This window comes from Hyperolius riggenbachi, chromosome 5, assembly GCF_040937935.1.
Source record: "Hyperolius riggenbachi isolate aHypRig1 chromosome 5, aHypRig1.pri, whole genome shotgun sequence".
In the NCBI taxonomy this organism is placed as follows: Eukaryota; Metazoa; Chordata; class Amphibia; order Anura; family Hyperoliidae; genus Hyperolius; species Hyperolius riggenbachi.
The window spans coordinates 218563493-218591116 of record NC_090650.1 but is presented as its reverse complement, the minus strand read 5'-3'; the positions used below and the strand labels follow the sequence as shown (position 1 = coordinate 218591116).

Below are 27624 nucleotides of genomic sequence, written 5' to 3'. Positions count from 1 at the left end.
CAGAGGTATTTCTCCCACCCAGCATGGGTATGTGTAAAAATACACCCCAAAACACATTATACTACTTCTCCCGAGTACGGCAATACCACATGTGTGGCACTTTTTTGCACCCTAACTGCGCTAAAGGGCCCAAAGTCCAATGAGTACCTTTAGGATTTTACAGGTCATTTTTGTTTAAAGACTACTCCTCACGGTTTAGGGCCCCTAAAATGCCAGGGCAGTATAGGAACCCCACTAATGACCCCATTTTACAAAGTAGACACCCCAAGGTATTCCGTTAGGAGTATGGTGAGTTCATAGAAGATTTTATTTTTTGCCACAAGTTAGCGGAAATTGATTTGAATTGTTTTTCTTCACAAAGTGTCATATTCCGCTAACTTGTGACAAAAAAAAAATCTTCTATGAACTCACCATACTCCTAACGGAATACCTTTGGGTGTCTCCTTTCTAGAATGGGGTCATTTGTGGGGTTCCTATACTGCCCTGGCATTTTAGGGGCCCTAAACCGTGAGGAGTAGTCTTGAAACCAAATGTCGCAAAATGACCTGTGAAATCCTAAAGGTACTCATTGGACTTTGGGCCCCTTAGCGCACTTAGGGTGTAAAAAAGTGCCACACATGTGGTACCGCCGTACTCACAAGAAGTAGTATAATGTGTTTTGTGGTGTATTTTTACACATACCCATGCTGGGTGGTAGAAATATCTCTGTACATGACAATTGTTTGATTTTTTTTACACACAATTGTCCATTTACAGAGAGATTTCTCCCACCCAGCATGGGTATGTGTAAAAATACACCCCAAAACACATTATACTACTTCTCCTGAGTACGGCAATACCACATGTGTGACACTTTTTTTGCAGCCTAGGTGCGCTAAGGGGCCCAACGTCCTATTCACAGGTCATTTTGAGGCATTTGTTTTCTAGACTACTCCTCACGGTTTAGGGCCCCTAAAATGCCAGGGCAGTATAGGAACCCCACAAGTGACCCCATTTTAGAAAGAAGACACCCCAAGGTATTCCGTTAGGTGTATGGCGAGGTCATAGAAGATTTTATTTTTAGTCACAAGTTAGTGAAAAATGACACTTTGTGAAAAAAACCCAATAAAAATCAATTTCCGCTAACTTTTGACAAAAAATAAAATCTTCTATGAACTCGTCATACACCTAACAGAATACCTTGGGGTGTCTTTTTTCTAAAATGGGGTCACTTGTGGGGTTCCTATACCGCCCTGGCATTTTACGGGCCCAAAACCGTGAGTAGTCTGGAAACCAAATGTCTCAAAATGACTGTTCAGGGGTATAAGCATCTGCAAATTTTGATGACAGGTGGTCTATGAGGGGCCGAATTTTGTGGAACTGGTCATAAGCAGGGTGGCCTTTTAGATGACCGGTTGTATTGGGCCTGATCTGATGGATAGGAGTGCTAGGGGGGTGACAGGAGGTGATTGATGGGTGTCTCAGGGGGTGATTAGAGGGGAAAATAGATGCACTCAATGCACTGGGGAGGTGATCGGAAGGGGGTCTGAGGGGGATCTGAGGGTTTGGCCGAGTGATCAGGAGCCCACACGGGGCAAATTAGGGCCTGATCTGATGGGTAGGTGTGCTAGGGGGTGACAGGAGGTGATTGATGGGTGTCTCAAGGTGTGATTAGTGGGGGGAATAGATGCAAGTAATGCAATGGCGAGGTGATCAGGGCTGGGGTCTGAGGGTGTGGGCGGGTGATTGGGTGCCCTAGGGGCAGATGGGGGTCTAATCTGATGGGTAGCAGTGACAGGGGGTGATTGATGGGTAATTAGTGGGTGTTTAGAGGAGAGAACAGATGCAATGCACTTGGGAGGTGATCTGACTGCGGGTCTGCAGGCGATCGGATGGTGTGGGTGGGTGATCAGATTGCCCGCAAGGGGCAGGTTAGGGACTGATTGATGGGTGGCAGTGACAGGGGGTGATTGATGGGTGGCAGTGACAGGGGCTGATTGATGGGTGGCAGTGACAGGGGGTGACAGGGGGTGATTGATGGGTGATAGGTGATTGGCAGGTGATTGACAGGTTATCAGTGGGTTATTACAGGGAAGAACAGATGTAATTAATGCACTGGTGAATTGATAAGGGGGGGTCAGAGGGCAATCTGAGCGTGTTGGCGGGTGATTGGGTGCCCGCAAGGGGCAGATTAGGGTCTGATCTGATAGGTAAAAGTGACAGGTGGTGATAGGGGGTGATTGATGGGTAATTAGTGGGTGTTTAGAGGAGAGAATAGATGTAAACAATGGATTTGGGAGGTGATCTGATGTCGGATCTGCGGGCGATCTATTGGTGTGGGTGGGTGATCAGATTGCCCGCAAGGGGCAGGTTAGGGGCTGATTGATGGGTGGCAGTGACAGGAGGTGACAGGGGGTGATTGATGGGTGATAGGTGATTGGCAGGTGATTGACAGGTGATCAGTGGGTTATTACAGGGAAGAACAGATGTAATTAATGCACTGGCGAATTGATAAGGGGGGGTCAGAGGGCAATCTGAGCGTGTGGGCGGGTGATTGGGTGCCCGCAAGGGGCAGATTAGGGTCTGATCTGATAGGTAACAGTGACAGGTGGTGATAGGGGGTGATTGATGGGTAATTAGTGGGTGTTTAGAGGAGAGAATAGATGTAAACAATGGATTTGGGAGGTGATCTGATGTCGGATCTGCGGGCGATCTATTGGTGTGGGTGGGTGATCAGATTGCCCGCAAGGGGCAGGTTAGGGGCTGATTGATGGGTGGCAGTGACAGGGGGTGATTGATGGGTGATAGGTGATTGGCAGGTGATTGACAGGTGATCAGTGGGTTATTACAGGAAAGAACAGATGTAATTAATGCACTGGCGAATTGATAAGGGGGGGGGGTCTGAGGGCAATCTGAGCGTGTGGGCGGGTGATTGGGTGCCCGCAAGGGGCAGATTAGGGTCTGATCTGATAGGTAACAGTGACAGGTGGTGATAGGGGGTGATTGATGGGTAATTAGTGGGTGTTTAGAGGAGAGAATAGATGTAAACAATGGATTTGGGAGGTGATCTGATGTCGGATCTGCGGGCGATCTATTGGTGTGGGTGGGTGATCAGATTGCCCGCAAGGGGCAGGTTAGGGGCTGATTGATGGGTGGCAGTGACAGGGGGTGATTGATGGGTGATAGGTGATTGGCAGGTGATTGACAGGTGATCAGTGGGTTATTACAGGGAAGAACAGATGTAATTAATGCACTGGCGAATTGATAAGGGGGGGGGGGTCAGAGGGCAATCTGAGCGTGTTGGCGGGTGATTGGGTGCCCGCAAGGGGCAGATTAGGGTCTGATCTGATAGGTAAAAGTGACAGGTGGTGATAGGGGGTGATTGATGGGTGATTGATGGGTAATTAGTGGGTGTTTAGAGGAGAGAATAGATGTAAACAATGGATTTGGGAGGTGATCTGATGTCGGATCTGCGGGCGATCTATTGGTGTGGGTGGGTGATCAGATTGCCCGCAAGGGGCAGGTTAGGGGCTGATTGTTGGGTGGCAGTGACAGGGGGTGATTGATGGGTGATTGATGGATGATTGATGGGTGATTGACAGGTGATTGACAGGTTATCAGGGGGGATAGATGCATACAGTACACAGGGGGGGGGGGGTCTGGGGGGGGTCCTGGGGAGAATCTGAGGGGTGGGGGGGTGATCAGGAGGGGGCAGGGGGCAGGGGGGGAGATAAAAAAAAAATAGCGTTGACAGATAGTGACAGGGAGTGATTGATGGGTTATTAGGGGGGTGATTGGGTGCAAACAGGGGTCTGGGGGGTGGGCAGGGGGGGGGGTCTGAGGGGTGCTGTGGGCGATCAGTGGGCGGGGGGGCAGATCAGTGTGTTTGGGTGCAGACTAGGGTGGCTGCAGCCTGCCCTGGTGGTCCCTCGGACACTGGGACCACCAGGGCAGGAGGCAGCCTGTATAATACACTTTGTATACATTACAAAGTGTATTATACACTTTGTAGCGGCGATCGCGGGGTTAGCATCCCGCCGGCGCTTCCGTATGGCCGGCGGGATGTTACGGCGGGTGGGCGGAGCCAGTTGCCGGGGGAAGCGCGCGTCATCAATGACGCGATCGCTCCCCCGGCGTAGCAAAAGGACGCACCGCCTTAAGGCGTATTGCGGTCCTTAGGGGATCCACTTTGCCGCCGCCCATGGGCTGTGGGCGGTCGGCAAGTGGTTAATGTCTATTTGGGGTGCCCACATTTGTGGATGCCCTCTTTGCATGTACGCAGAGTTTTATCCTTGACATCACCATGCTGCCTATGTAACTACAGTTATATAACCATGAACTATCTGCCCTTTTAGGAAACAATAGCAAACAATTCATAATAAACTCTGGTAAGGTTTGCTGGACTAAGGATTTCCTCTGTCCTCCACCTTGGTAGAACTGCAATACATCAGGCCCATTATGTATGCTGTTTCATCATTAACACAATGTTGAATAGAATGTAATAAATGAATTAGAAAATATTGTACAGTTCACTTTAAAATAATAAGCAGCTATCTATAAATTATGTTTGAATGAAAAATACAAATTTGCCAACATACTCCGTACATATTGCATAAAATAAGCAAGCAAGCAAGGAAAACAAAAACAATCTGGTCTGTGAAAAAGACAATGGCGTAGTCAGTAGTTCTGCATAAATAGTTGCATCATCCCAGTGTACAGAGCATAAAACAATGTAATATTGTGCTGTAGAACAAAGGCGACATACACAAGACCTATGTGAAAGAAGTCCTTGGTGGAAGGTACTGTAACCCTGGAAAGATGTGTGCTAATTTAAATAATTAGACAAAGTTTAATTAAATTTCAACAATGATACAAAAACATATTTCTACGTATGTTTTTTAACTCTCTCGTGGGTTAGCGATGTGAAACTTAAAGGGACTCCGAGCAGTGCAGAAACTATGGAAAGATGCATATCATTTTAAAGCTCTTTTTCTCCTCTATCCAATGATATACAAACCGCCGCCCTACACCTTTTAGTTTTCACTATTTTCGCGATTGAAATTTCCGCGGCCGTGATTTCGATCGCGAAAATGGAGAAAACTGAAAGGCGTAGGGCAACGATTTAGGTGTCGCCAGAAAGAGGAGACAGAGAGCTTTAAAATGATATCCATCTTTCCATAGTTACATTGTATTACACAGGGCGACTTTTTCCTAAAGTCAGCAGCTCCATTCTGCTGAATGGAGCTGCTGACACTGGGGAAAGTGTCGTCCTGTGTAATACAAGTAACTATGGAAAGATGGATATCATTTTAAAGCTCTCTGTCTCCTCTTTCTGGTGACACCTAAATCGTCGCCCTACGCCTTTCAGTTTTCTCCATTTTCGCGATCGAAATCGCAGCCGCGGAAATTTCAATCGCGAAAATAGTGAAAACTAAAAGGCGTAGGGCGGCGGTTTATATATCATTGGATAGAGGAGAAAGAGAGCTTTAAAATGATATGCATCTTTCCATAGTTTCTGCACTGCTCGGAGTCCCTTTAATAATGAGGGAATCTTGATGCCAGTGCATATTCCTCTTGCAGTTTACATCATTTCTCAAAGTCAGTTTTAAAGAATAACTGTTAGGCATAAAATAAAACATTAATTATTTATTTGTATCTGGTAAACAAGTAATACGGATGCTAACCAGGCAATCCAAAAGATAAAAATCACTCTTATTTTTCTTCTCCTTAAAACATTATTCCTCAGTTTCCCTGGCTCCTATTTGGTACATCTGACGCACAAAGGAAGCTGCAGGGCATGCTGGATTTTCTTTTTATCTTCTTTACTTTCTACTCAGTCTTAACTAATGTAGCCTGATTGGCTGAAGCCTCTTTCCGTCCTCTTTTTCCCTCCCACACCTTTGTTCCTCTCTGATTGGCCAATATTTCTCAATGCACTTTCTACTGCAGAGCTGGGTGGGAGTGTCTGAAGACTGGGAGGAGGGCGGGCAATGATACACAGACAAAGTAAGAGAGGAAATGATGTCAGGATTGGCTTCAAGATAGACACAGACAAAATTGAAAATCCTAAGAAGGAGTTTCTATTTTATTGCTTTAGAAAAATCACTAAAATCAAAATGTGGAGAGTGCAATACATACAGTATGTTATATAAGTAAAGCAAGTATTAATCTACTTATATATGTGCATTTGGTTTTTTTTCTGAGATAGTATGGTTGACAGCTCCACTTTAAGGAACATTTTCCAATCACTTTTTTGGGGGAGGGGGTGTCAACATCCACTTAAAGGGGCAGTTTAGTGAAAATTATTATTTACCATTAATCACATATCAGTTATTTAATATGGAGAGCATCTGTTTCTCCATAGACCTTGTGTTAAAAAAAGTAGATGATATCAGTAATTCTGCTTTCTCAGAGAGCTGAGCTGCTTCATTAGCATACTAAGTGACGGACTTCACTGATAGCAGACACTCCAGCTGATTATAAAGCTGACTCACACACTACAGAGAGCTGCTGTTCTCACATGTAACTAGCTAAGTAAATAAACAAACAGGCTGCTAAGTACCTAAGTAATTAGCAGCCAGTTTTATCTATTTACTTAGCTAGTTGCAGAGAACAGCATGGCTCTCTGTAGTGTGTGAGTCAGCTGTATATTCAGCTGCAATGTATACTATCGTGAAGTCCATCACTTAGTATGCTAATGAAGCAGCTCAGCTCTCTGCAAAAGCAGAATTACTGATATCATCTACTTTTTTTAACACAAGGTCTATGGATAAACATATGCTCTCCATATTAAATAACTGATATGTATGTAATTAATGGTAAATAATAATTTTCACTAAACTGCCCCTTTAATTGCATACATTTATTGTGCTTGATTTTGTAAGACTTTATTATTATGTGCATTTCTTTGTATAAGTCTATTGTTAATCTTAAACTTGAGGCAAGCATTATAATTAAAAGTATAAACAATTGTGAGGGGTTATATAAAAATATTTTATATCTGAACAGTGATGAAAGGTGTTAAAATGTCTTTCAAGTTTTATTCATGCCAGTTGATAAGAACTTTGCCTACATTCATGCACCTCAATATGCAGACAGGTGGGCACTACTGATTACAGTGGTGAAGGGATCACCATAGCAGCCATAGAGGCTGCTATTGGGCCTGTAGCCAACAGGGGCCCGGTGACAATGGCCGGCAGTGATAATGGGGTTTTCAGTAGGCCCCATAAGGTGCAGAGCAATGCAAGCAGAGCAAAGGAGAGAAGTTATTTATACTGGGGCTACCTAATACTGGAGGCCCCTCAGACTATGCATATTAAGGTGCTACCAAATACTGGGGTACCTCTGGCTACCGATACTGGGGGGTTTCGTAATTCTGGGGGTTACCTCTGGCTACCTAAAACTGGTGTGTGTGGGAGGGCGCAAAGATGCCTTATAATTTTTTGTGAGGTGCCCCAACCAAAACTTTGCAATGGGACCCCGTGGTTTCTATCTATGCCCCTGCTCCTGAATCATAATAATCCTTAATTCAATGCTGCAAGAATCCAACATTTCGAGGCAACATAGTTCCTCATTATTAAGGTGCTAGCAATGCAAGAATATATAGTAATGGCTCTGTGGTAGACGGGCACACTCTGGTGTTGGCAGCAGCAATAATAGTATGAATTACATATGTGTAGTAGTTGTCATTTTTCTTTCCTTTTTTTGCAGCAATCACAGTGATGAAGATGATCTCCCCCCTGCATTAGCTGCTGTAGCTGCTGAATCTGCTGCTGAGCACCGAGCTGCCCTACTCCTGGCTTCCAATGGAAATTCTCAGGCTTCCTCTGTTGAGAAGGTTTGTAGAATAATGATACTGTAAGGTTATTTTAGTGGTTTGTGTGTCCAGTATACACTCACTAGTCTCAAATTAAAGCCACTGACACCTGATGAATATGCCACACCTGTGAAAGGGTGGAATATATCAGGAAGCAAGTGACCATTCAGATACTGTATTGCTTGAGAAATGACAAAAGCAGGAAAATTGGCACACTTAAATATGTGAGTAGCTTTGATGGCTTAGTCAGAGCATTTCCAAAGCAGATTTTGTGGAGTGTTCTTAACATGAAATGGCATTGGCTACACTTACCAAATGTTCCGCTTATCAGAATGGATCAGCAGACATGAAAATGGATCCAATGCAAGGCAATAGGATCCTTTTAGATCTGTCCATTTGAAACAAATCAGTTCGCTTAGCTTTGACGAGTGGAACTGAAATGTTTGCGGTACATGATAATTCGGACACAGATCAGCGAGTGTCCGTTTTCACTAGACTGTTCACTGCATACTTTTTTTCTACTCACTTGTCTTCTGTCACTTTCTGCCTTCTGTCACCTTCTGCCTTCAATACAATACAATACAATACAATAACATTTCTATAGCGCTTTTTTCCCATAGGGCTCAAAGCGCTTAGGCTCTCTCAGATTCAGTCGTTGGTAGAAGGATGAAGTATTCACACAACAAAAATTATATTTCTGTAAATGCCAAACTGATCAGGTGGATTTTCAGACTGGATTTAAACACGTCCAGAGATGGAGCTGTCCTGATCTGCTGAGGTAAGGAGTTCCATAACGTAGGAGCAACATGACAGAAGGCTCTGGGACCAAAAGTTTCCAGGTGGACTTTGGGTATGACTAGATTATTACAACCTGTGGATCTGAGATTGCAGGGATTGCTACGCAGCTGCAACATTTCTTTCATGTATCTAGGGCCCAGATTATGTGGTGATTTAAATGTCAGTAGGCTGATCTTGAATAGGATCCTCCATTCTATAGGTAGCCAGTGAAGGGGGTGAAGGACTGGTGTTATGTGGCAGTGATGGGGTTGGTTGGTTAACAGACTGGCAGCAGTATTCTGTATCAGCTGTAGGTGGTATAAGTCCTTTTTTTGGAAGGCCAGTGTAGAGAGCATTACAGTAGTCCAGTCAGGATGTAATGAAGGCATGAACCAAGGTTGGCAGATCTTCTGGGGGGATGAAGTGTTTGATTTTTGCGATATAAAGAAGAAAACCGAGAGCCCAATATAGTGTAGTATGTTTTGGAAAAGGGAGTAATTATGAATCGTAAGTATTATACTGACAAACCAAGGGTTACCACAAAGGCAACCACTGTAAAGGCAGGTGGGGAGTTTAAGCCTGTCCCCACTCAGGATTAAGATGTCGCTCTCTGCGGATAGAAGAAAAAGGGTGTAACACCCCTCCACCTGGGTTGGATATCTTAATTTGTAGAGATGTACAGAGGCGCCAAAAGGATAAAATTTGCTAAAAACGTTTAAAACGTTCGGGAGGCAGTGGTGAACCAACCGACCCAAAACAGACACAATGCTGTCAACTGAGGTAGAAATTATTTATTCACATACTCCTAAAAACAATTGGCAACGTGTTTCACGGGCATAGTCCCGCTTCTTCAGGCAATAAAACAACAGGAGAATCAAACAGCTCCGGGTCCAATATAAGCTTGGCACCTCTGAGGCATTGTGTCTGTCTTGGGTCGGTTGGTCCACCACCGCCTCCCGAACGTTTTAACGTTTTTAGCAAATTTTATCCTTTTGGCGCCTCTGTACATCTCTACAAATAGATTTTTGTGATGTTCTTCAGATGAAAATAGGATGATTTCACCACAGCAGGGATGTGAGTTTGAAGTTTAAATCACCATCAATTAGAACTCCCAGGCTACGCACATGCTCAGAGCTGTGTAGATCTGTGCCTCCTATTCCCAGTGGTGAAGACTGCAAGATAACCGGTTCAGCACCACAGTGTCGAAAACCGCATGCATCATACAGGAACTAAAAAGACAAAGGTGATGTTTCCTGGGGGCAGAAATACCGCGCTCTCTGAATAGAAAGCGTCTGTATTTCTCCGGGGACTTAGATCGGTGAAAGGGAAATATATTCCCATTCACTGATCGGGGGGCTAGCGGCGGGCAGCGGGAGCCTGATCGCGTGCACCACGCGGCAGCAGCAGCAGAGACTATCTGGACGAGTAAGTTCGTCCAGATACGCCAAACTGGTTAAAGAGACTCTGAAGTGAGTTTAAATACTTGTTTTTATCTTTTATTTATGTTCAGCATTATGGCTAGTGCTAAAACGCAGCACCCCCGCAGCAGAATGAGGGATTTATACCCCCCAAATCCCAGGGTAAAAATCCACGACTATCAAAGTCGTCGATTTTGCTGCCCGGGGAGGCATAGCTTTGTACTGTAGCTCTGCCTCCAATACAGTCAATACCCGCTGATCGCCGCCTCTCCCCCGCGCCTCTCAGTGACTGAGAGGGGCGGGGAGAGGCGGCGATAAGCGGGGATTGATGCGAGTAGAGGCAGAGCTACAGCCTAAAGCTCTGCCTTTATCAAGAAGCGCTCCCAGATTTTAGCCTTGGGGATTTGGAGGGTATAAAACTCTCGTTCTGCCGCGGGAATGCGGCGTTTTAGCACTAGCCATAATACTGAACATAAATAAAAGGTAAAAACAAGTATTTAAATTCACTTCAGACTCTCTTTAAGTTGTTTTGTTGTCATGAGCTGCCCTCTGATCAGGATGACTTCAGTTTCATCTGCATTTAGTCTCAGACAGTTGTCACTTATCCATTGTTATAGTTCGCCTAAGCAGATGTTTATAGTTGGAGTTGGTTCTGTCACACCAGGCTTGAAAGCAAGATATAATTGGGAGTCGTCAGCATAGCAGTGGTATGTCAGGCCGTCTGCCTTCTGGTCCACTGATGCTACTTCCAAACACATACGAAAAAACTTTTTTTTAACCAAAAAGTTCTCTTGTTTATTCTTCATATATTATATCTTCAGATTACGGATAATACGTGTAGATACAACGTCAGACCTTCACCTCACATCACAGAATGCCTGACACGTGTTTCACGGCCAACAGCTGCTTCCTCAGAGGCACACCGTATACAAAAACATCTGTTAAAACCATATAAATACATACCATTAGAGACCCATGCGCACATCAGGTAAAAAGTCCAATCCACAACTAGAGGTGTACCGAACGGTTCGCCGGCGAACGGTTCCAGGCGAACATTGGGGGTTCGCGTTCGCCTGCGCCAGGCGAACTTTTCCGGAAGTTCGATTCGCCCCATAATGCACTATGAGGGTCAACTTTGACCCTCTGCATCACAGTCAGCAGGCACATTGTAGCCATTCAGGCTACAGTAAGCCCTGGAGCCCCACCCCCCCCTTATATAAGGCAGCCTCCGGCGGCCATTACAGTCACTTGTGTGCCTGCTAGAGAGAGGAAAGGGACAGCTGCTGCAGACTTTTTCTCTTAGGGACAGATTAGTTAGGTTCTAGGCTGCTTTGCTTGTTCCTGACTGATTAATATTGCTTTTAAAGCACCCAGCAACAGCTCTTTTCAGAGCTCAACCTGTACATTTTTTTTTCTGACACTTTTGTTGCATGCACAGCCTTGCTAATTGATAGTGTGTGTGCCACTGCCAGCAGCCCAGCACATTCAGTGACTGACTGCCTGTGTGTGTGACAGGGAGCTGCACATTGTACTACCCAGTACTGCATATACCCCAGTACCTGTTGTGTTTACTTAACCCACCTCATCACTGCATATACCTAGCTTTGTGTTGAGTGAACCCAGCTCACTGCATCTAACTACCCAGTACCTGTTGTGTTTACTTAACCCACCTCATCACTGCATATACCTAGCGTTGTGTTGAGTGAACCCAGCTCACTGCATCTAAGTCTAACTACCTGTTGTGTTGAGTGAGAACCCACCTCACTGCATCTTAAGTAGCTTTACTGTATACTGTTCAGTGAACCCAGCTCACTGCATCTAACTACCCAGTACCTGTTGTGTTTACTTAACCCACATCATCACTGCATATACCTAGCGTGGTGTTGAGTGAACCCAGCTCACTGCATCTAACTACCTGTTGTGTTGAGTGTGAACCCACCTGGCCACCTCACTGCATCTAACTACCTGTTGTGTTGAGTGAGAACCCACCTCACTGCATCTTAAGTACCTTTACTGTTGAGTGAACCCAGCTCACTGCATCTAACTACCTGTTGTGTTGAGTGTGAACCCACCTGGCCACCTCACTGCATCTAACTACCTGTTGTGTTGAGTGAGAACCCACCTCACTGCATCTTAAGTACCTTTACTGTTGAGTGAACCCAGCTCACTGCATCTAACTACCCAGTACCTGTTGTGTTTACTTAACCCACCTCATCACTGCATATACCTAGCCTTGTGTTGAGTGAACCCACCTCACTGCATCTTAAGTACCTTTACTGTTGAGTGAACCCAGCTCACTGCATCTAACTACCCAGTACCTGTTGTGTTTACTTAACCCACCTCATCACTGCATATACCTAGCGTTGTGTTGAGTGAACCCAGCTCACTGCATCTAAGTCTAACTACCTGTTGTGTTGAGTGAGAACCCACCTCACTGCATCTTAAGTACCTTTACTGTATACTGTTCAGTGAACCCAGCTCACTGCATCTAACTACCCAGTACCTGTTGTGTTTACTTAACCCACATCATCACTGCATATACCTAGCGTGGTGTTGAGTGAACCCAGCTCACTGCATCTAACTACCTGTTGTGTTGAGTGTGAACCCACCTGGCCACCTCACTGCATCTAACTACCTGTTGTGTTGAGTGAGAACCCACCTCACTGCATCTTAAGTACCTTTACTGTTGAGTGAACCCAGCTCACTGCATCTAACTACCCAGTACCTGTTGTGTTTACTTAACCCACCTCATCACTGCATATACCTAGCCTTGTGTTGAGTGAACCCAGCTCACTGCATCTAATTACCTGTTGTGTTGAGTGTGAACCCACCTGGCCACCTCACTGCATCTAACTACCTGTTGTGTTGAGTGAGAACCCACCTCACTGCATCTTAAGTACCTTTACTGTTGAGTGAACCCAGCTCGCTGCATCTAACTACCTGTTGTGTTGAGTGAGAACCCACCTCACTGCATATAGCTAGCATACCCCCGAGATGGACAAAATGGACAAACCAGGTAGAGGAAGAGGTAGAGGCAGACCCAGAGGAAGGCCACCAGGCACCGGCAGGTCTGTGGCTGTGCGAGGTGGTGTTGCTGTGATTTCATGCGGACCTGCCCCAAAATACAGTGCTCAGAAGAAGGCACGTGCCATCACTTCCCAAAATCGCGAGGAGGTGATTGAGTATTTAACACAGAACACCTCATCTCCCGCAGCCACCAGCGCTACAACAAGCACCACATCCGCTGCATTTGACACTTCGCAGGAGTTATTTGGTGGTGGTGGTGAAATCACTGATTCCCAGCCACTACTGCAACAACAACAAGAAGGCGCAGGTACACCACCTCATACGTCTGAGTTAGGTGGCGATAGTATGGACGTAACGTGTGTGGATGGGGATGATGGTGGACCACCTGAAGTTGGTGCACTTGAGGAGGTGTCTGAGGAAAGCGCAGCTGGCCAGGAGGATTATGATGACGATTATACGGATACCACATATGTTCCCGGTAGAGGAGATGACCAGGGGGACAGTTCAGAGGAGGAGTCAGAGAGGAGTAGGAGGAGACGACTCCATGATAGAAGCAGAGGGAGCTCGTCCTCAGAATCAGCTGGGGGCAGTGTCCGGCGCCATGTATCGCCAGCTATGGCCAGACAGCCAACATGCCCTTCAACGTCAGCTGCTGATGCCACCGTAGCGCTACAGCCCAGGGGGGCTCAGCGGTTTGGAAATTTTTTCACGTGTGTGTCTCAGATCGGAGCAAAGCCATCTGTTGTCTCTGCCAGCAAAAATTGAGCCGTGGAAAGGCCAACTGTCACGTAGGGACAAGTGCTTTACGAAGGCACCTGGAGAGAAGGCACAAACAGCTATGGCAAGAACACCTGAGGAAAAGAAGCACCCCTCAAAAGACAAGCAGCGGAGAACAACCGTGGCAGCCGTCACAGGGGGCTTCTGCTGCTCCACGTTCCCATGGTATTGTTCGTGGCTGGGGGGGAGGAAGAATGGATACACTTTTAAACAATTTAAAAATACAACCATCTAAACTTTCAAACAATTTAAAAATACAACCATCTAAACTTTCAAACAATTTAAAAATACAACCATCTATCATTTTCAAAAAATTTAAAAAAAGGGCAAAAAAACTTGCCCTCCGTAAAACATTCTTGGCAAATGCTTTCGACTTGGTTTGTCTTCCGCTGGCTCAAGGGTCCATCTGACCACAGATGCCTGGACTGCAAAGCACGGTCAGGGCAGCTACAGCATGGATCTCAGCAGGCTCCCACTTCGGGCCGCAATCCAACCTTCATTCCCCGCGGTGACAATGGCAGACTTGCCCTCCATAACGGATTCCCGTTAAAGGATTTAAAGTTAATTCATTTCAAATACACAGCAGGGCCTCGAAAGTCCGCCTCCTGTATTGTTATTTTTGATCACTACCTCGGCGCGGGCGTGCATGCCTACCTGCTGCCCTCCTTGGATGTGTAGTGGTAGCCGTTTCTCAGGCTCCACACCGGATTCCATCCCTCATTTCCTGGCCATTACCCGGGGTCACAAATGACAGACTTGCCCGCCTCCATATGATTCTCGTGAAAGGAATGTGGTGTCATCTTTGCCCGCCATAACTGGTTCTCGTTAAAGGATTTAAAGTACATTCATTTCAAATACACAGCAGGGCCTCGAAAGTCCGCCTCCTGTATTGTTATTTTTGGTCACTACCTCGGGGCGGGCGTGCATGCCTACCTGCTGCCCTCCTTGGATGTGTGGTGGTAGCCGTTTCTCAGGCTCCACACCGGATTCCATCCCTCATTCCCCGGCCATTACCCGGGGTCACAAATGACAGACTTGCCCGCCTCCATATGATTCTCGTGAAAGGAATGTGGTGTCATCTTTGCCCGCCATAACTGGTTCTTGTTAAAGGATTTAAAGTACATTCATTTCAAATACACAGCAGGGCCTCGAAAGTCCTCCTCCTGTATTGTTATTTTTGGTCACTACCTCGGGGCGGGCGGGCGTGCATGCCTGCCCGCTGCCCTCCTTGGATGTGTAGTGGTAGCCGTTGCTCAGGCTCCACACCGGATTCAAACCTCTCATTCCCCGGCCATTACCCGGGGTCACAATGGCAGACTTGCCCGCCTCCACAGGATTCTCATTGTAGCGGTACTGAACAAGTACACAGCAAGTAGAAAATGTAAATTAAAAACAAAACGTAAGCTTTTTAACAATGCCATGGAAAGTTGAGAAGGAAGTCACACATTACCTGACATCACTGAGTGAGGAAGAGCAATCACGCCATGTTGCGCAGTAGTCCAGCATGGCCGTCACTACACAAACAGCTGTTTGCGGTGCGTTACACAGTGAGTTTGGTGTGTCAGTGTGAAGCAGTACTCTAATTACACTCCCTGTTTGATGTATACACATGCAAGATGTTTGAAAGCACGTTAGGCCTGCAATTTAGCATTCAATGTGATTTCTGCCCTTAAAACGCTGCTTTGCGTCACATCCAGATTTTTCACCGGGACTTTTGGCATGTATCCCACTCCGCCATGCCCCCCTCCAGGTGTTAGACCCCTTGAAACATCTTTTCCATCACTTTTGTGGCCAGCATAATTTTTTCTATTTTTCAAAGTTCGCCTACCCATTGAAGTCTATTGCGGTTCGCGAATTTTTCCGCGAACCGAACCTTCTGCGGAAGTTCGCGAACCCGGTTCGCGAACCGAAAATCGGAGGTTTGCGACATCTCTATCCACAACAATATAGAAAAATCTTACCCGTGGGCCTACGTCAAATTCAATAGTCGCAATCTAGTACAATACAAAATGTATATGTATGTAGCAAAATTCTAAAAGCCAAAGCAGGGAAGCATAAATGTGTGACACAATATATAATATTGTGTCAGTGTTAACCACTGATGCTACTGCCACTACCGCTTGGGTCCACTGCAGGGGACAAGCATTGCTTTACAGACTGGAGCCCCAGCACAAGCATTATAGGGGGTCCCTTTGGATTGCAACAGACCAGTGGGAATCTTCCCTTCCCACTGAGTACTATCATTGGTTCACTGAGTGGTGGACTAATTCAGTGAACCAATAAGAATATTTTGGTTAATCAGTGTATGTTATTAGCTTGATGATATGTCTAATAGCTAGAGCATTTGTTTTCTATGTAAGGTGTAATTATACATATGCAATACATTGAATTCATAAAAGTATTATTCTGATGTGTGTTTAGTGTTTTGCTATTACTGTTTTCCTGTTTGAGTTATGATTTCCCACGTTATAAAAAGCTGGATGTATAATCCTTGAAATTTCATCAATAAATCCTTTCTTCTATGTTTCCAGCCATGCTGAGTTTTCCCTGTGCGACTGCCACACAGATCACCTCTGCTAATAGGTCATGTGCCCTCAGTAAATAAGCGCACATAAATCTTCTGGATTTACTGTGTTCTACAAAGCACATGTGAGAAGCACAGTTTATATAACCAAGGGAATGAGAAAAAGATGGGGAGCAGTTCAGAGCTAAATCTAGCAGTGGATAAACTCTGTACTGAGAATTATCAACTGTGAAATTTTAAAGTTAAAATGCTGCTAAAGATGACTCATGTGAGATTATCACTACAGACAGACCAGATCTTAATCACAGAGAATGGCATAAGAAAAACAGAGGAACAGCAATGATAAGTCTGTTAGTAGAGAACAAACTCAAGACGTGGGATGCATTGCAAAGGATGCACAAAACATCCAGCTTTCGTTCATATTTCCTGCCGAGGAAAGTATACAGGATGAGACATGGCACAGGATGCAGGAGCATGCATGACTCAAGGCAACTGAAGAGGATTTAAAGAAAACAACCATATTGCTGCACAGTTTATCTGATTTGTACAAAGCTGAGTCGATGCTAGACTTTGCTAAAACCAGGCTCATGATAGACGAGCACCAGCACAGACAGAAGCAAGTGATTGATGGTATAAATAGTAATACTTACATGGTACTTTAAGGAGTTATCAGGCAAATTTAACAAAATAAGCGCTACTTACCTGGGGCTTCCTCCAGCCCCAAGCTTCCAGCATGTCCCTCGCCGCAGCTCTGCCCGCGCCTGCACAGTCCGCTCCGGTCCGCGTGGCAGTGATTGACCGCGCCACTCGCACAGGCGCAGTACAGACCGACCTGGAGGTCGGCCTGACGTCATCGCTGGGGACTGGGAGGGAGCTGCGGCGAACGGCTGCAGGCAGAGCTGCGGCAAGGGACATGCTGGAAGCTTGGGGCTGGAGGAAGCCCTGGGTAGGTAGCGCTTATTTTGTTAAATTTGCCTGATAACTCCCTTAATCCCACAAAAACAAAATTAAATATCAATATTAACCCCTTGTACTCACAAAATGCATGCAGTCAGGCAGCCAGCAAAGTAGACAGATTTGCAAACCTGGAAATTAAGGACATTAGTTAGCAAGGCGCTGCAGTATTTTGCATGAAGTCAGATCACCAGTCTTCAAAGTTTCCTCCTTGGAACTGCTCCGTGCGGTACCACTCATGGCTAGAGATGGCCCGAACAGTTCGCCCCGGCGAATAGTTCACGGAGAACAACATGTGTTTGCATTTGTGTCTATTCGTGAACATATGGTGTGTTTGATTCGCCCCCTATACATTATAATGGAGCCAAAAATTGACCACTGACCCCAGAGTCAGAAGACACATGGCAGCCAATCAGCCATCCCTCCTACCTGGACCCCCCCCCCCCCCCCCCACCCACCTATCAGAAAGCCAGCACAGCAGCCATTTTATACTCTGACTGTGGCTGCTGTGATGAAGACTAGGGACAGAGCTTTACTGCTATTACGGAAAGCATTAGTTAGGCCTGTGTTCTATGTTTCTTGCTGCTACAGTACCAATTCACCATCTTCATAGCCCCAAGAGCCCTTCTAAAGGCTGTGTTTTGATCTTGTGATATTGCTGTTCAGTGTGTCCACACAGTGTACTTTAGCTGTTGCAGACAGGTGCAGTCAGTGCTTAGTGCTACAGTAGTTCACCCTTCGTAGGGCTGTTTTTCTGTTATGGTTTGGAGTTATCAAATACCTTAGGAGCACTGACAATTTAATTGCCATTGCCATCGGCTGGCTAAACAGTTGCATGCTGAGGGGTCTTTTTATCTATAATATATTCCTCCTCTTCCCTTTATTTCCCCCTCCTTCTTATGACATAAGACAGTGCACTTCCTAGTATAGACCTCAGTGGGAGTGTCTGAAGACTCTGGAAGGAGGGCGGGTAATGAATACACAATGAGTATTTGAATGTTAGCCACTGTGGCCTGGCTGTGAGTTGTAGCTCTCCTATACCTATGCCATTACAGCCCATTTGCAATAAATTAGTTTGTTGCTGCCTTGTTGAATTGGTAGATGCATGTAATCAATGTTCCCTTTTAGTAAAGTTAAAGGGATACTTAAGGCTCGGGAAAAAAAATGAGTTTTACTCACCTGGGGCTTCCACCAGACCCCTGCAGCTGTCCGGTGCCCACGCAGTCTCCATCAGATCTTCCTGGACCCGTTGGCAGCCGCTTCCGGTTTCGGCCACAGGCGCCGACAGGCTGGGAACGCGAGTGATTCTTCGCATTCCTGGCCGCAATAGCGCCCTTGCGGCCAGGAATGCGAAGAATCACTCACGTTCCCAGCCTGTCGGCGCCTGGCCCTGAAACCGGAAGTGGCTGCCAGCGGGGCCATGAGGATCTGATGGAGACTGCGTGGGTACTGGACAGCTGCAGGGGTCTGGTGGAAGCCCCAGGTGAGTAAAACTCTTTTTTTTCCGAGCCTTAAGTGTCCCTTTAAGAACTACTAATATGCTCCCAACTGAGACATGATGCCAACAATATTCTTCATGCATGATGAGTGGTATTGGTGAGTATAGTAGACAGGGAACGGTTCCAAGGAGGACACCTTGATGGTAATAAGGCTTATTGAAAAATACTGCAGCACTTTGTTAACTAATGTCCTACATTCCCAAAATGTTCAGTTTTAAAGTCTGTCTATTTCCATGATTGCTTGATCACGTGTAGTTTGTGAGTGCAAGCAACAGCACAGCAATAGGGGGCGCAGAGGTTGCGCCTGCACTGGGGCCCCTGGACCAGAGGAGCCTACTAGGGACCCTCCTTCATCCATCCTATTAGCTTTTCACTGGTGCTATGCTGGTAATGAACTCATAGCTCCCAACTGTCCCTCTTTTGGAGGGACAGTACCTCTTTGGGAACCATGTCCCACTGTCCCTCTATCTTCCCCATGTGTCCCTCTTTCAGGACTAATGTACAGATCTATGTAAATATATGTGTTTTTCTACTGAAAATGTGTTTAATTTACTCTAAACTTTATTCCCATCATTTAAATTGACACATTTCTTATTTTCATATGTTAATATCAAGGAAAATTAAATAGGATAAAAAGGACCAGTGTGGTTTGAATGATAACACATATTTTTCTTATGAAATTTTTATGGTATGTGTGAAGAGTGTGGCGGGGCATGGTTAGGGGTGTGGCTTAAAGAGACACTGAAGCGAAAAAAAAAATATGATATAGTAAATTGGTTGTGTACTATGAATAATTACTAGAAGATTAGCAGCAAAGAAAATATTCTCATACTTTTATTTTCAGGTATATAGTGTTTTTTCTAACATTGCATTATTCTATAATATGTGCAGATTACACAACACTCAGCATTCAAAATGATTCGTTCAGAGCAGTCTGTGAAGTAATGACCTCTCCTCTAGCAGAGAAAAAGTAAACAGTTCACTTACAGTTGAGATAATAAAAGTCAGATAACAGCCCTCTCCACGACTAACTTAGTCGGAGAGCTTAATGGCTTGTTTGCATAGAGATAACAACTGGAGTTTCTCAACTCTTCCTGTACTGGAAACAATTAGACTGATGTATCTGATCTTAATGTTTTATTTCTTAGCTGTACTACACATACAAATCATAATATCATAATTTTTTTTTCGCTTCAGTGTCTCTTTAAGTGTCCCTCTTTCTTATATCAGAAAGTTGAAAGGTATGATGAACACCTATATATGTGCATTGCATAGTGGTAATCTTTAACCTCTTGCTGACCGCGTCACGCTGATGGGCGTGGCCACGGCGGCAGCCCCAGGGCCGCCTAATGCCGATTGGCGTAAAGTCCTGGGGCTCTGTTTTGTAGGAGATCGCGCGCATCGCCTGCTTGGGGGGCGGAGCTATTTCCACTCGGAAGACTGTTAGACGGCATGATTGCCGTCTATTTACATGTACAGCGCTGCGATCAGCAGCAGCGCTGTACTGGGGACAGCCGTGACACACGGCTGTCCCCCTGGGGGACAAGAGAGCTATCGCCGTAATTGGCTGGCTGTGGGGAGGGAGGGAAGTTATTTAAAGAAACAGTGTTTTTTTCATTAAAAACACTAACAACAATATTTATAAAAAAATAAATAAACATGGGGGGCGATCAGACCCCACCAGCAGAGAGCTCTGTTGGTGGGGAGAAAAGGGGGGGTTCACTTGTGTGCTGTGTTGTGCGGCCCTGCAGCTTGGCCTTAAAACTGCAGTGGCCAATTTTACTAAAAATGGCCTGGTCACTAGGGGGGTTTAGCCCTGCAGTCCTCAAGAGGTTAACATACTGTTTCCTTACTCTACATAGACCTAGATTTTGGGGTTCCATATTAATAGAGTGCTTATGACCCCATGTAAAACTTGCACAGGGCCCCGAATCTCCTTAGTTAAGCCACTGAGTGCAAGGGGTTAATATTTGCTTGATTTGTCCTCTCCCCCATCTATTTGAGGCATCTCTGCAGGGATGAGAACACCTCGGTTTGTTTGTAAATATACAAATACAAAATCACACAGGAAGAAAAACAGAGAAAGCAAAACAATATAAGGAGTACTTTTCAATATGGAGAGTACAGCGTTACATCCAGAAAACAAAGGCACTACTTCTCTTGCAGAGTGACACAACACTGCTGCTGGAGGAATTGTGCATGGAATTCTGATATGCCACAAAACAGATGGACAGAGCCTTTCTGCTCTGTTGCATTGTACCACAGCGGACATGTAACTCTTTTGAACACATTCATTGGGATTCTGTGCTCAGCAATATAAGGCAGTCCTGTATATTTTTCCAGGCAGCAGTAAGTATTGCCATTGATCGTGATGCCTCAGCACCAGACCACAACAGAGCGCAATCACGTAGCTAGGTTGTGTTGCGATGACCGAATGTGTCAGCACAACCCAGGTAAGTGAAGCCATCCTGATAGCAAATAAAGAGCTGCCTTATCATTGCTAAAACAATTTTTAGTACATCATCCGGAGACATTAGATGGTGTGTCCCACTTGCCAGTTGCCATAAGCATAACTACGAAAATGTTCAGCATTAGCACACAAATGTTTTGAACCATTCAGATAGCATACCATTTAACAATACAGTATATTCACAATGTATCAATTGTCAAACAAAATTAGATTCATGGAAAGCCCCTCTCACTCTTGTAAAAGAAGTTTAGTGGGAAACCAAAGACTATGGAGTATACTTGCCATCTTCCAGCCAGCATTTTCAATTTACGTGTTAAGCATATGTAGAGCTGCTTAAAGGACCACTATCTTGAAAAACTGTAAAATACATACATATTAAAATGCACTACAAATTCATTTTTTTTCCTATACTGCTGTCACTTACAGTAGGTAATAAATAGCTGACAGATCTGACAGATTTTGGACTAGTCCATCTCCTAATTCTCAGCATTACCTTTATTCTTCAAGTTTTCCCTGGAAAGGTTCTATACAAAGATGCCTGCCAGCCTTCTAGCTCATTTACATACTATTTTTGCAGTTAGACTGATCAACTGCCATTCAGTAAGTGCTTTTGTGAATAAAGAAATACCCGAGAATCGCCCATAAGAGGAGATGGGCTAGAACAAATATGCCAAATTTGTACTATCTACTGTAAGTGACTGTAACATAGGAAAAAAGTAATGTATAGTACATTTTACTGCTAGGAGAAATCTACTCTTAATTTACACTTACTCTAGGAGAAATCTACATTTTATATGTGAATTTGAAATTTATTTTGCAACATACACGCTTTACTTCCTTTGTGCACGGTTCCGTACTCAGGAGGAATAAACTGGGGGGACATCTGCTGGCCAAATAGTAAATAACAGCCTAACATATTAAATTCAATAAAAATACATACATCTCCATTAAAATTAACCCCTTACCTCCTCCACTCACCCATAGTTACCAAAATAAAACATTTGTGTACATAGATAGATAGATAGATAGATAGATAGATAGATAGATAGATAGATAGATAGATACAACATAGATAGAACATAAAACATCGCATGAATAGTCATCTTAGGGACTCAACTTTTTCTAATATGTATGTTATGAGGGTAAATAAGGGCTTGTAATTAGTGACAGGCTGAAAAAAATACACATTGATTTCCAAATAAAATATTGTCACCATACATTGTACTAGGGACATAATTTAAACATTGTAATGTCAGGGACAAATGGGCAAATAAAATGTGAGGGTTTTATCCACAGTAGCAAGTTTTATTTTAAAACTATAATGGCCGAAAACTGAGAGACAATTTTTTTTTCAAATATGTTCTAATTAATCACATTAAAATGCAATTAGAATAAAATAATTCTTAGCAAAATGTACCATCCAAAGAAAGCCTAATTGGTAGTAAAAAAAACATCTCACTACAGCCTAGTGGCGAACCAAGGAAGTACAGGTATACAGTGCTAGTCTGGGGTGTGTGGTCCGTAGTTACAGCACCCCGGAACTAGTCTAAAGCATGACATAGAACTGACACAGTATCCTAGTCTTGTGTGTGAGGTCCGTAGTCACAACACCCTGGAACTGGTCTAAAGCATAACATAGAACTGACACAGTATCCTAGTCTTGGGTGTGAGGTCCGTAGTCACAACTCCCTGGAATTGGTCTAAAGCATAACATAGAACTGACACAGTATCCTAGTCTTGGGTGTGAGGTCCGTAGTCACAAGACCCTGGAACTGGTCTAAAGCATAACATAGAACTGACACAGTATCCTAGTCTTGGGTGTGAGATCCGTAGTCACAACACCCTGGAACTGGTCTAAAGCATAACATAGAACTGACACAGTATCCTAGTCTTGGGTGTGAGGTCCGTAGTCACAACACCCTGGAACTGGTCTGAAGCATAACATAGAACTGACACAGTATCCTAGTCTTGGGTGTGAGGTCCGTAGTCACAACACCCTGGAACTGGTCTAAAGCATAACATAGAACTGACACAGTATCCTAGTCTTGGGTGTGAGGTCCGTAGTCACAACACCCTGGAACTGGTCTAAAGCATAACATAGAACTGACACAGTATCCTAGTCTTGGGTGTGAGGTCCGTAGTCATAACACCCTGAAACTGGTCTAAAGCATAACATAGAACTGACACAGTATCCTAGTCTTGGGTGTGAGGTCCGTAGTCACAACACCCGGGAACTGGTCTAAAGCATAACATAGAACTGACACAGTATCCTAGTCTTGGGTGTGAGGTCCGTAGTCACAACACCCTGGAACTGGTCTAAAGCATAACATAGAACTGACACAGTATCCTAGTCTTGGGTGTGAGGTCCGTAGTCACAACACCCTGGAACTGGTCTAAAGCATAACATAGAACTGACACAGTATCCTAGTCTTGGGTGTGAGGTCCGTAGTCACAACACCCTGGAACTGGTCTAAAGCATAACATAGAACTGACACAGTATCCTAGTCTTGGGTGTGAGGTCCGTAGTCACAACACCCTGGAACTGGTCTAAAGCATAACATAGAACTGACACAGTATCCTAGTCTTGGGTGTGAGGTCCGTAGTCACAACACCCTGGAACTGGTCTAAAGCATAACATAGAACTGACACAGTATCCTAGTCTTGGGTGTGAGGTCCGTAGTCACAACACCCTGGAACTGGTCTAAAGCATAACATAGAACTGACACAGTATCCTAGTCTTGGGTGTGAGGTCCGTAGTCACAACACCCTGGAACTGGTCTAAAGCATAACATAGAACTGACACAGTATCCTAGTCTTGGGTGTGAGGTCCGTAGTCACAACACCCGGGAACTGGTCTAAAGCATAACATAGAACTGACACAGTATCCTAGTCTTGGGTGTGAGGTCCGTAGTCACAACACCCTGGAACTGGTCTAAAGCATAACATAGAACTGACACAGTATCCTAGTCTTGGGTGTGAGGTCCGTAGTCACAACACCCGGGAACTGGTCTAAAGCATAACATGAGAAGGTAATCTAGCTCAGTGTGGATTCCCAGGTCTGTCCTGGTTCAACCACACTGTAGGATCTGACTGAGGTCTGTGTGCTAACACGTTAAGCATTTGCAACGGCAGACGATGTGAGACTGAGGGACAAGTGGTTATATAGTGCAGCGCTGGCCAGCGCCGCCCAGTCCCTTCCAGCCAATCCGCATCCATCCTTGGATCAGCTGACCGGCGGGGTCAGCTGATCCCTCTCTGCTTCCCATAAAGCTCCTGTCTTGCCGCGCTCGCGCGTGTATTCCGCAGCCTATGTGCACAGGAAGGCTGTATAGCATCAGACACATGTCGCCGCGTGTAAACCGCCGGAGCAGACGCGGAAACGGCCGCCACGCCGTCAGAGCACGCGGCGGCCATTCCGCAATCCTTCACAGTACCCCCCCCCCCCCTCCGACGGCACTCTGGTACCCAAGTTCTATCCTCCACACCATAACCTTTCCAGTGTACCAAATATTGCACAGAATTTTGCACCAGCCGGGAGTCCAGAATCTTCTCAACCTCATACTCAGGTTGATCATCAATCAATACGGGAGGGGGGGGAGTGGAATCCACCTGCACTGCCGGCTTGAGCAATGACACGTGGAATGATCTTACACCACGCATACTGGTAGGAAGATCAACGGCATAGGTGACAGCATTAATTCTTTTGGTGACTGGAAACGGCCCCGCAAATCTAGGCCCTAATTTGGGTGACAGTTGTTTCAATGCCAGATGCCGCGTAGACACCCAGACTAAATCCCCTGGTAAAAAGTCCCATTCAGCAGTGCGTCTCTTGTCGGCCTGCTTTTTCTGAGACTTGAAAGCCTTTCCCAAATTTGTTTTTACCAAGGCCCAAATTTGTTTCAACGCCAGCTGCCAATCCTCCAATGCTGGGAACGGAGTAGATGCCACTGGCAAAGGAGCAAACTTAGGAGACCTCCCCGAGACCACCTGAAAGGGGGAAAACCCAGAGGAAGAACTTTTCAGGTTATTGTGCGCAAACTCTGCGAAAGGTAAAAATTTTACCCAGTCAGTTTGTGCATCAGCCACGTAGCATCTAAGAAACTGTTCCATGGATTGGTTGACCCTCTCAGTCTCGCCATTCGTCTGTGGGTGGTAGCCTGATGAAAATGAAAGATCCATGCCCATAGACTGACAAAATGCCCTCCAGAACTTAGATACGAATTGGACTCCCCTATCTGACACTACATTTTGCAGAATGCCATGCAGCCGGAAAATGTGCAGGATGAAGAGGTTAGCCAGCTCTTGAGCGGAGGGAAGTCCCTTCAGAGGGATAAAATGGGCCATCTTGCTGAATCTATCTACCACCACCCAGATGACAGTCATGCCTTCAGATCTGGGGAGTTCACCCACAAAATCCATGGACAGGTGCGTCCACGGTTCACTTGGAACTGGCAGGGGCTGCAAGGTTCCCACCGAAGCCTGTCGGGAAGGTTTGCTCCTAGCACACACAGCACATTCCCTCACAAACTCCTTACAGTCAGTGGCCAGAGATGGCCACCACGCACACCTGGCAAGGAGATCCTGTGTCCTGGTGGCCCCTGGATGACCAGCATTCTTATGGGAGTGAAACAGCTGCAGAAGCTTCAGGCGGAAGGGCAAGGGCACAAATAACACTCCCTCGGGCTTTCCTTCTGGGACATCCTGCTGATATGGGGCCAAGGTGGTAGCCCAATCCATCTAGGTTTCTGTGGCTGCCAAAACCACCTTTCGAGGCAGAATAGTCTCGGGTGCCGAAGGATGTGCCGTTTCGGGTTCAAAACACCTGGACAAGGAATCAGCCTTAACGTTTTTACTACCAGGGGTATACGTAATTACAAAAGAGAATCTGGAAAAGAACAGTGACCACCGGGCCTGTCGGGGACTGAGTCTCTTAGCGTTTTCAATGTACTCCAAGTTTTTGTGATCTGTGTAAACTGTAGTAACATGTTCTGCTCCTTCTAACCAATGTCGCCATTCCTCAAAGGCTAACTTGATGGCCAGGAGTTCTTGCAGGGGCGTAGCAATAGGGGGTGCAGAGGTAGCGACCGCATCGGGGCCCTTGGGCCAGAGGGGCCCTCCCTCAACTACAGTATTAGCTCTCTATTGGTCCTGTGTTCATAATAATCACTTCTATAGATACTTTGAATAGTGGTAATCATTAACAAACTGTTCCCCATCCCCTTCTTGCACCTCTGACACTGTAGTTGCCATTGGCAGGTTTTGGTGCGCCGTATCAATTATTATGTATAGGGTGCTTGGGGGGCCCCATTGTAAAACTTGCATCGGGGCCCACAGCTCCTCAGCTACACCACTGAGTTCTTGGTTGCCTATATCGTAGTTTCTCTCCGCTGGGGAGAACCTGCGGGAGAAGTAGGCGCATGGGTGAAGTTTACCCTGCAAACCGGAACGCTGAGACAGCACAGCCCCCACCCCCACCTCAATGGCATCAACTTCTATTATGAACGGGAAGGTAACATCTACGTGTCTCAGGATGGGAGCAGAACAGAACAGTTTCTTTAGGGTACTAAAAGCCGTGAGAGCTTCCTCGGACCAGTGGTGAGTATCAGCCCCTTTCTTAGTGAGACTAGTGAGGGGCGCAACCACTGTGGAGTACACCTTAATAAATCTCCTGTAGTAATCCGCAAAACCCAGGAATCTCTGGAGGGCCTTCAGACCCACAGGCTGTGGCCAGTCCAGTACAGCAGAGACTTTCCCAGGGTCCATAGAGAGGCCCGAGGTAGATATTACATACCCTAAAAAAGCAACAGAGGTCACCTCAAAAATGTACTTTTCCAGTTTGGCGTACAATTGATTCTGTCTTAGTCTTTCCAGCACATACTTGACTAGAGTTGGGCCGAACAGTTCGCCTGCGAACGGTTCCATGCGAACTTCCGTGGTTCGCGTTCGCGTCCCGCAGGCGAACTTTTGCGGAAGTTCGGTTCGCCCCATAATGCACCATGAGGGTCAACTTTGACCCTCTACATCACAGTCAGCAGGCCCAGTGTAGCCAATTAGGCTACACTAGCCCCTGGAGCCACTCCCCCCCTACTAAAAGGCAGGCAGCGGCGACCATTACGGTCACTCGTGTGCCTGCATTAGTGAGAGTAGGGCGAGCTGCTGCACACTCTCTCTCATAGGGAAAGATTAGTTAGGCTTAGCTTGTCCCTGGCTGCATACCTGTTCTGTGAACCCACCACTGCATACCTGTACTGTGAACCCACCACTGCATACCTGTTCTGTGAACCCACCACTGCATACCTGTTCTGTGAACCCACCACTGCATACCTGTACTGTGAACCCACCACTGCATACCTGTTCTGTGAACCCACCACTGCATACCTGTT

At 45.8% G+C, this 27624-nt stretch overlaps 1 protein-coding gene across 1 annotated transcript in view; it reads left to right on the top strand.

The window, feature by feature from the left end:
- LOC137518597 (band 4.1-like protein 4B) overlaps positions 1-27624 on the top strand; it is a 252326-nt gene that overhangs the window by 154773 nt on the left and 69929 nt on the right. The window contains exon 7 of the mRNA XM_068236670.1: positions 7690-7816. Coding sequence (XP_068092771.1) covers positions 7690-7816 — 127 coding nt within the window. The remainder of the gene's footprint in view (positions 1-7689; positions 7817-27624) is intronic.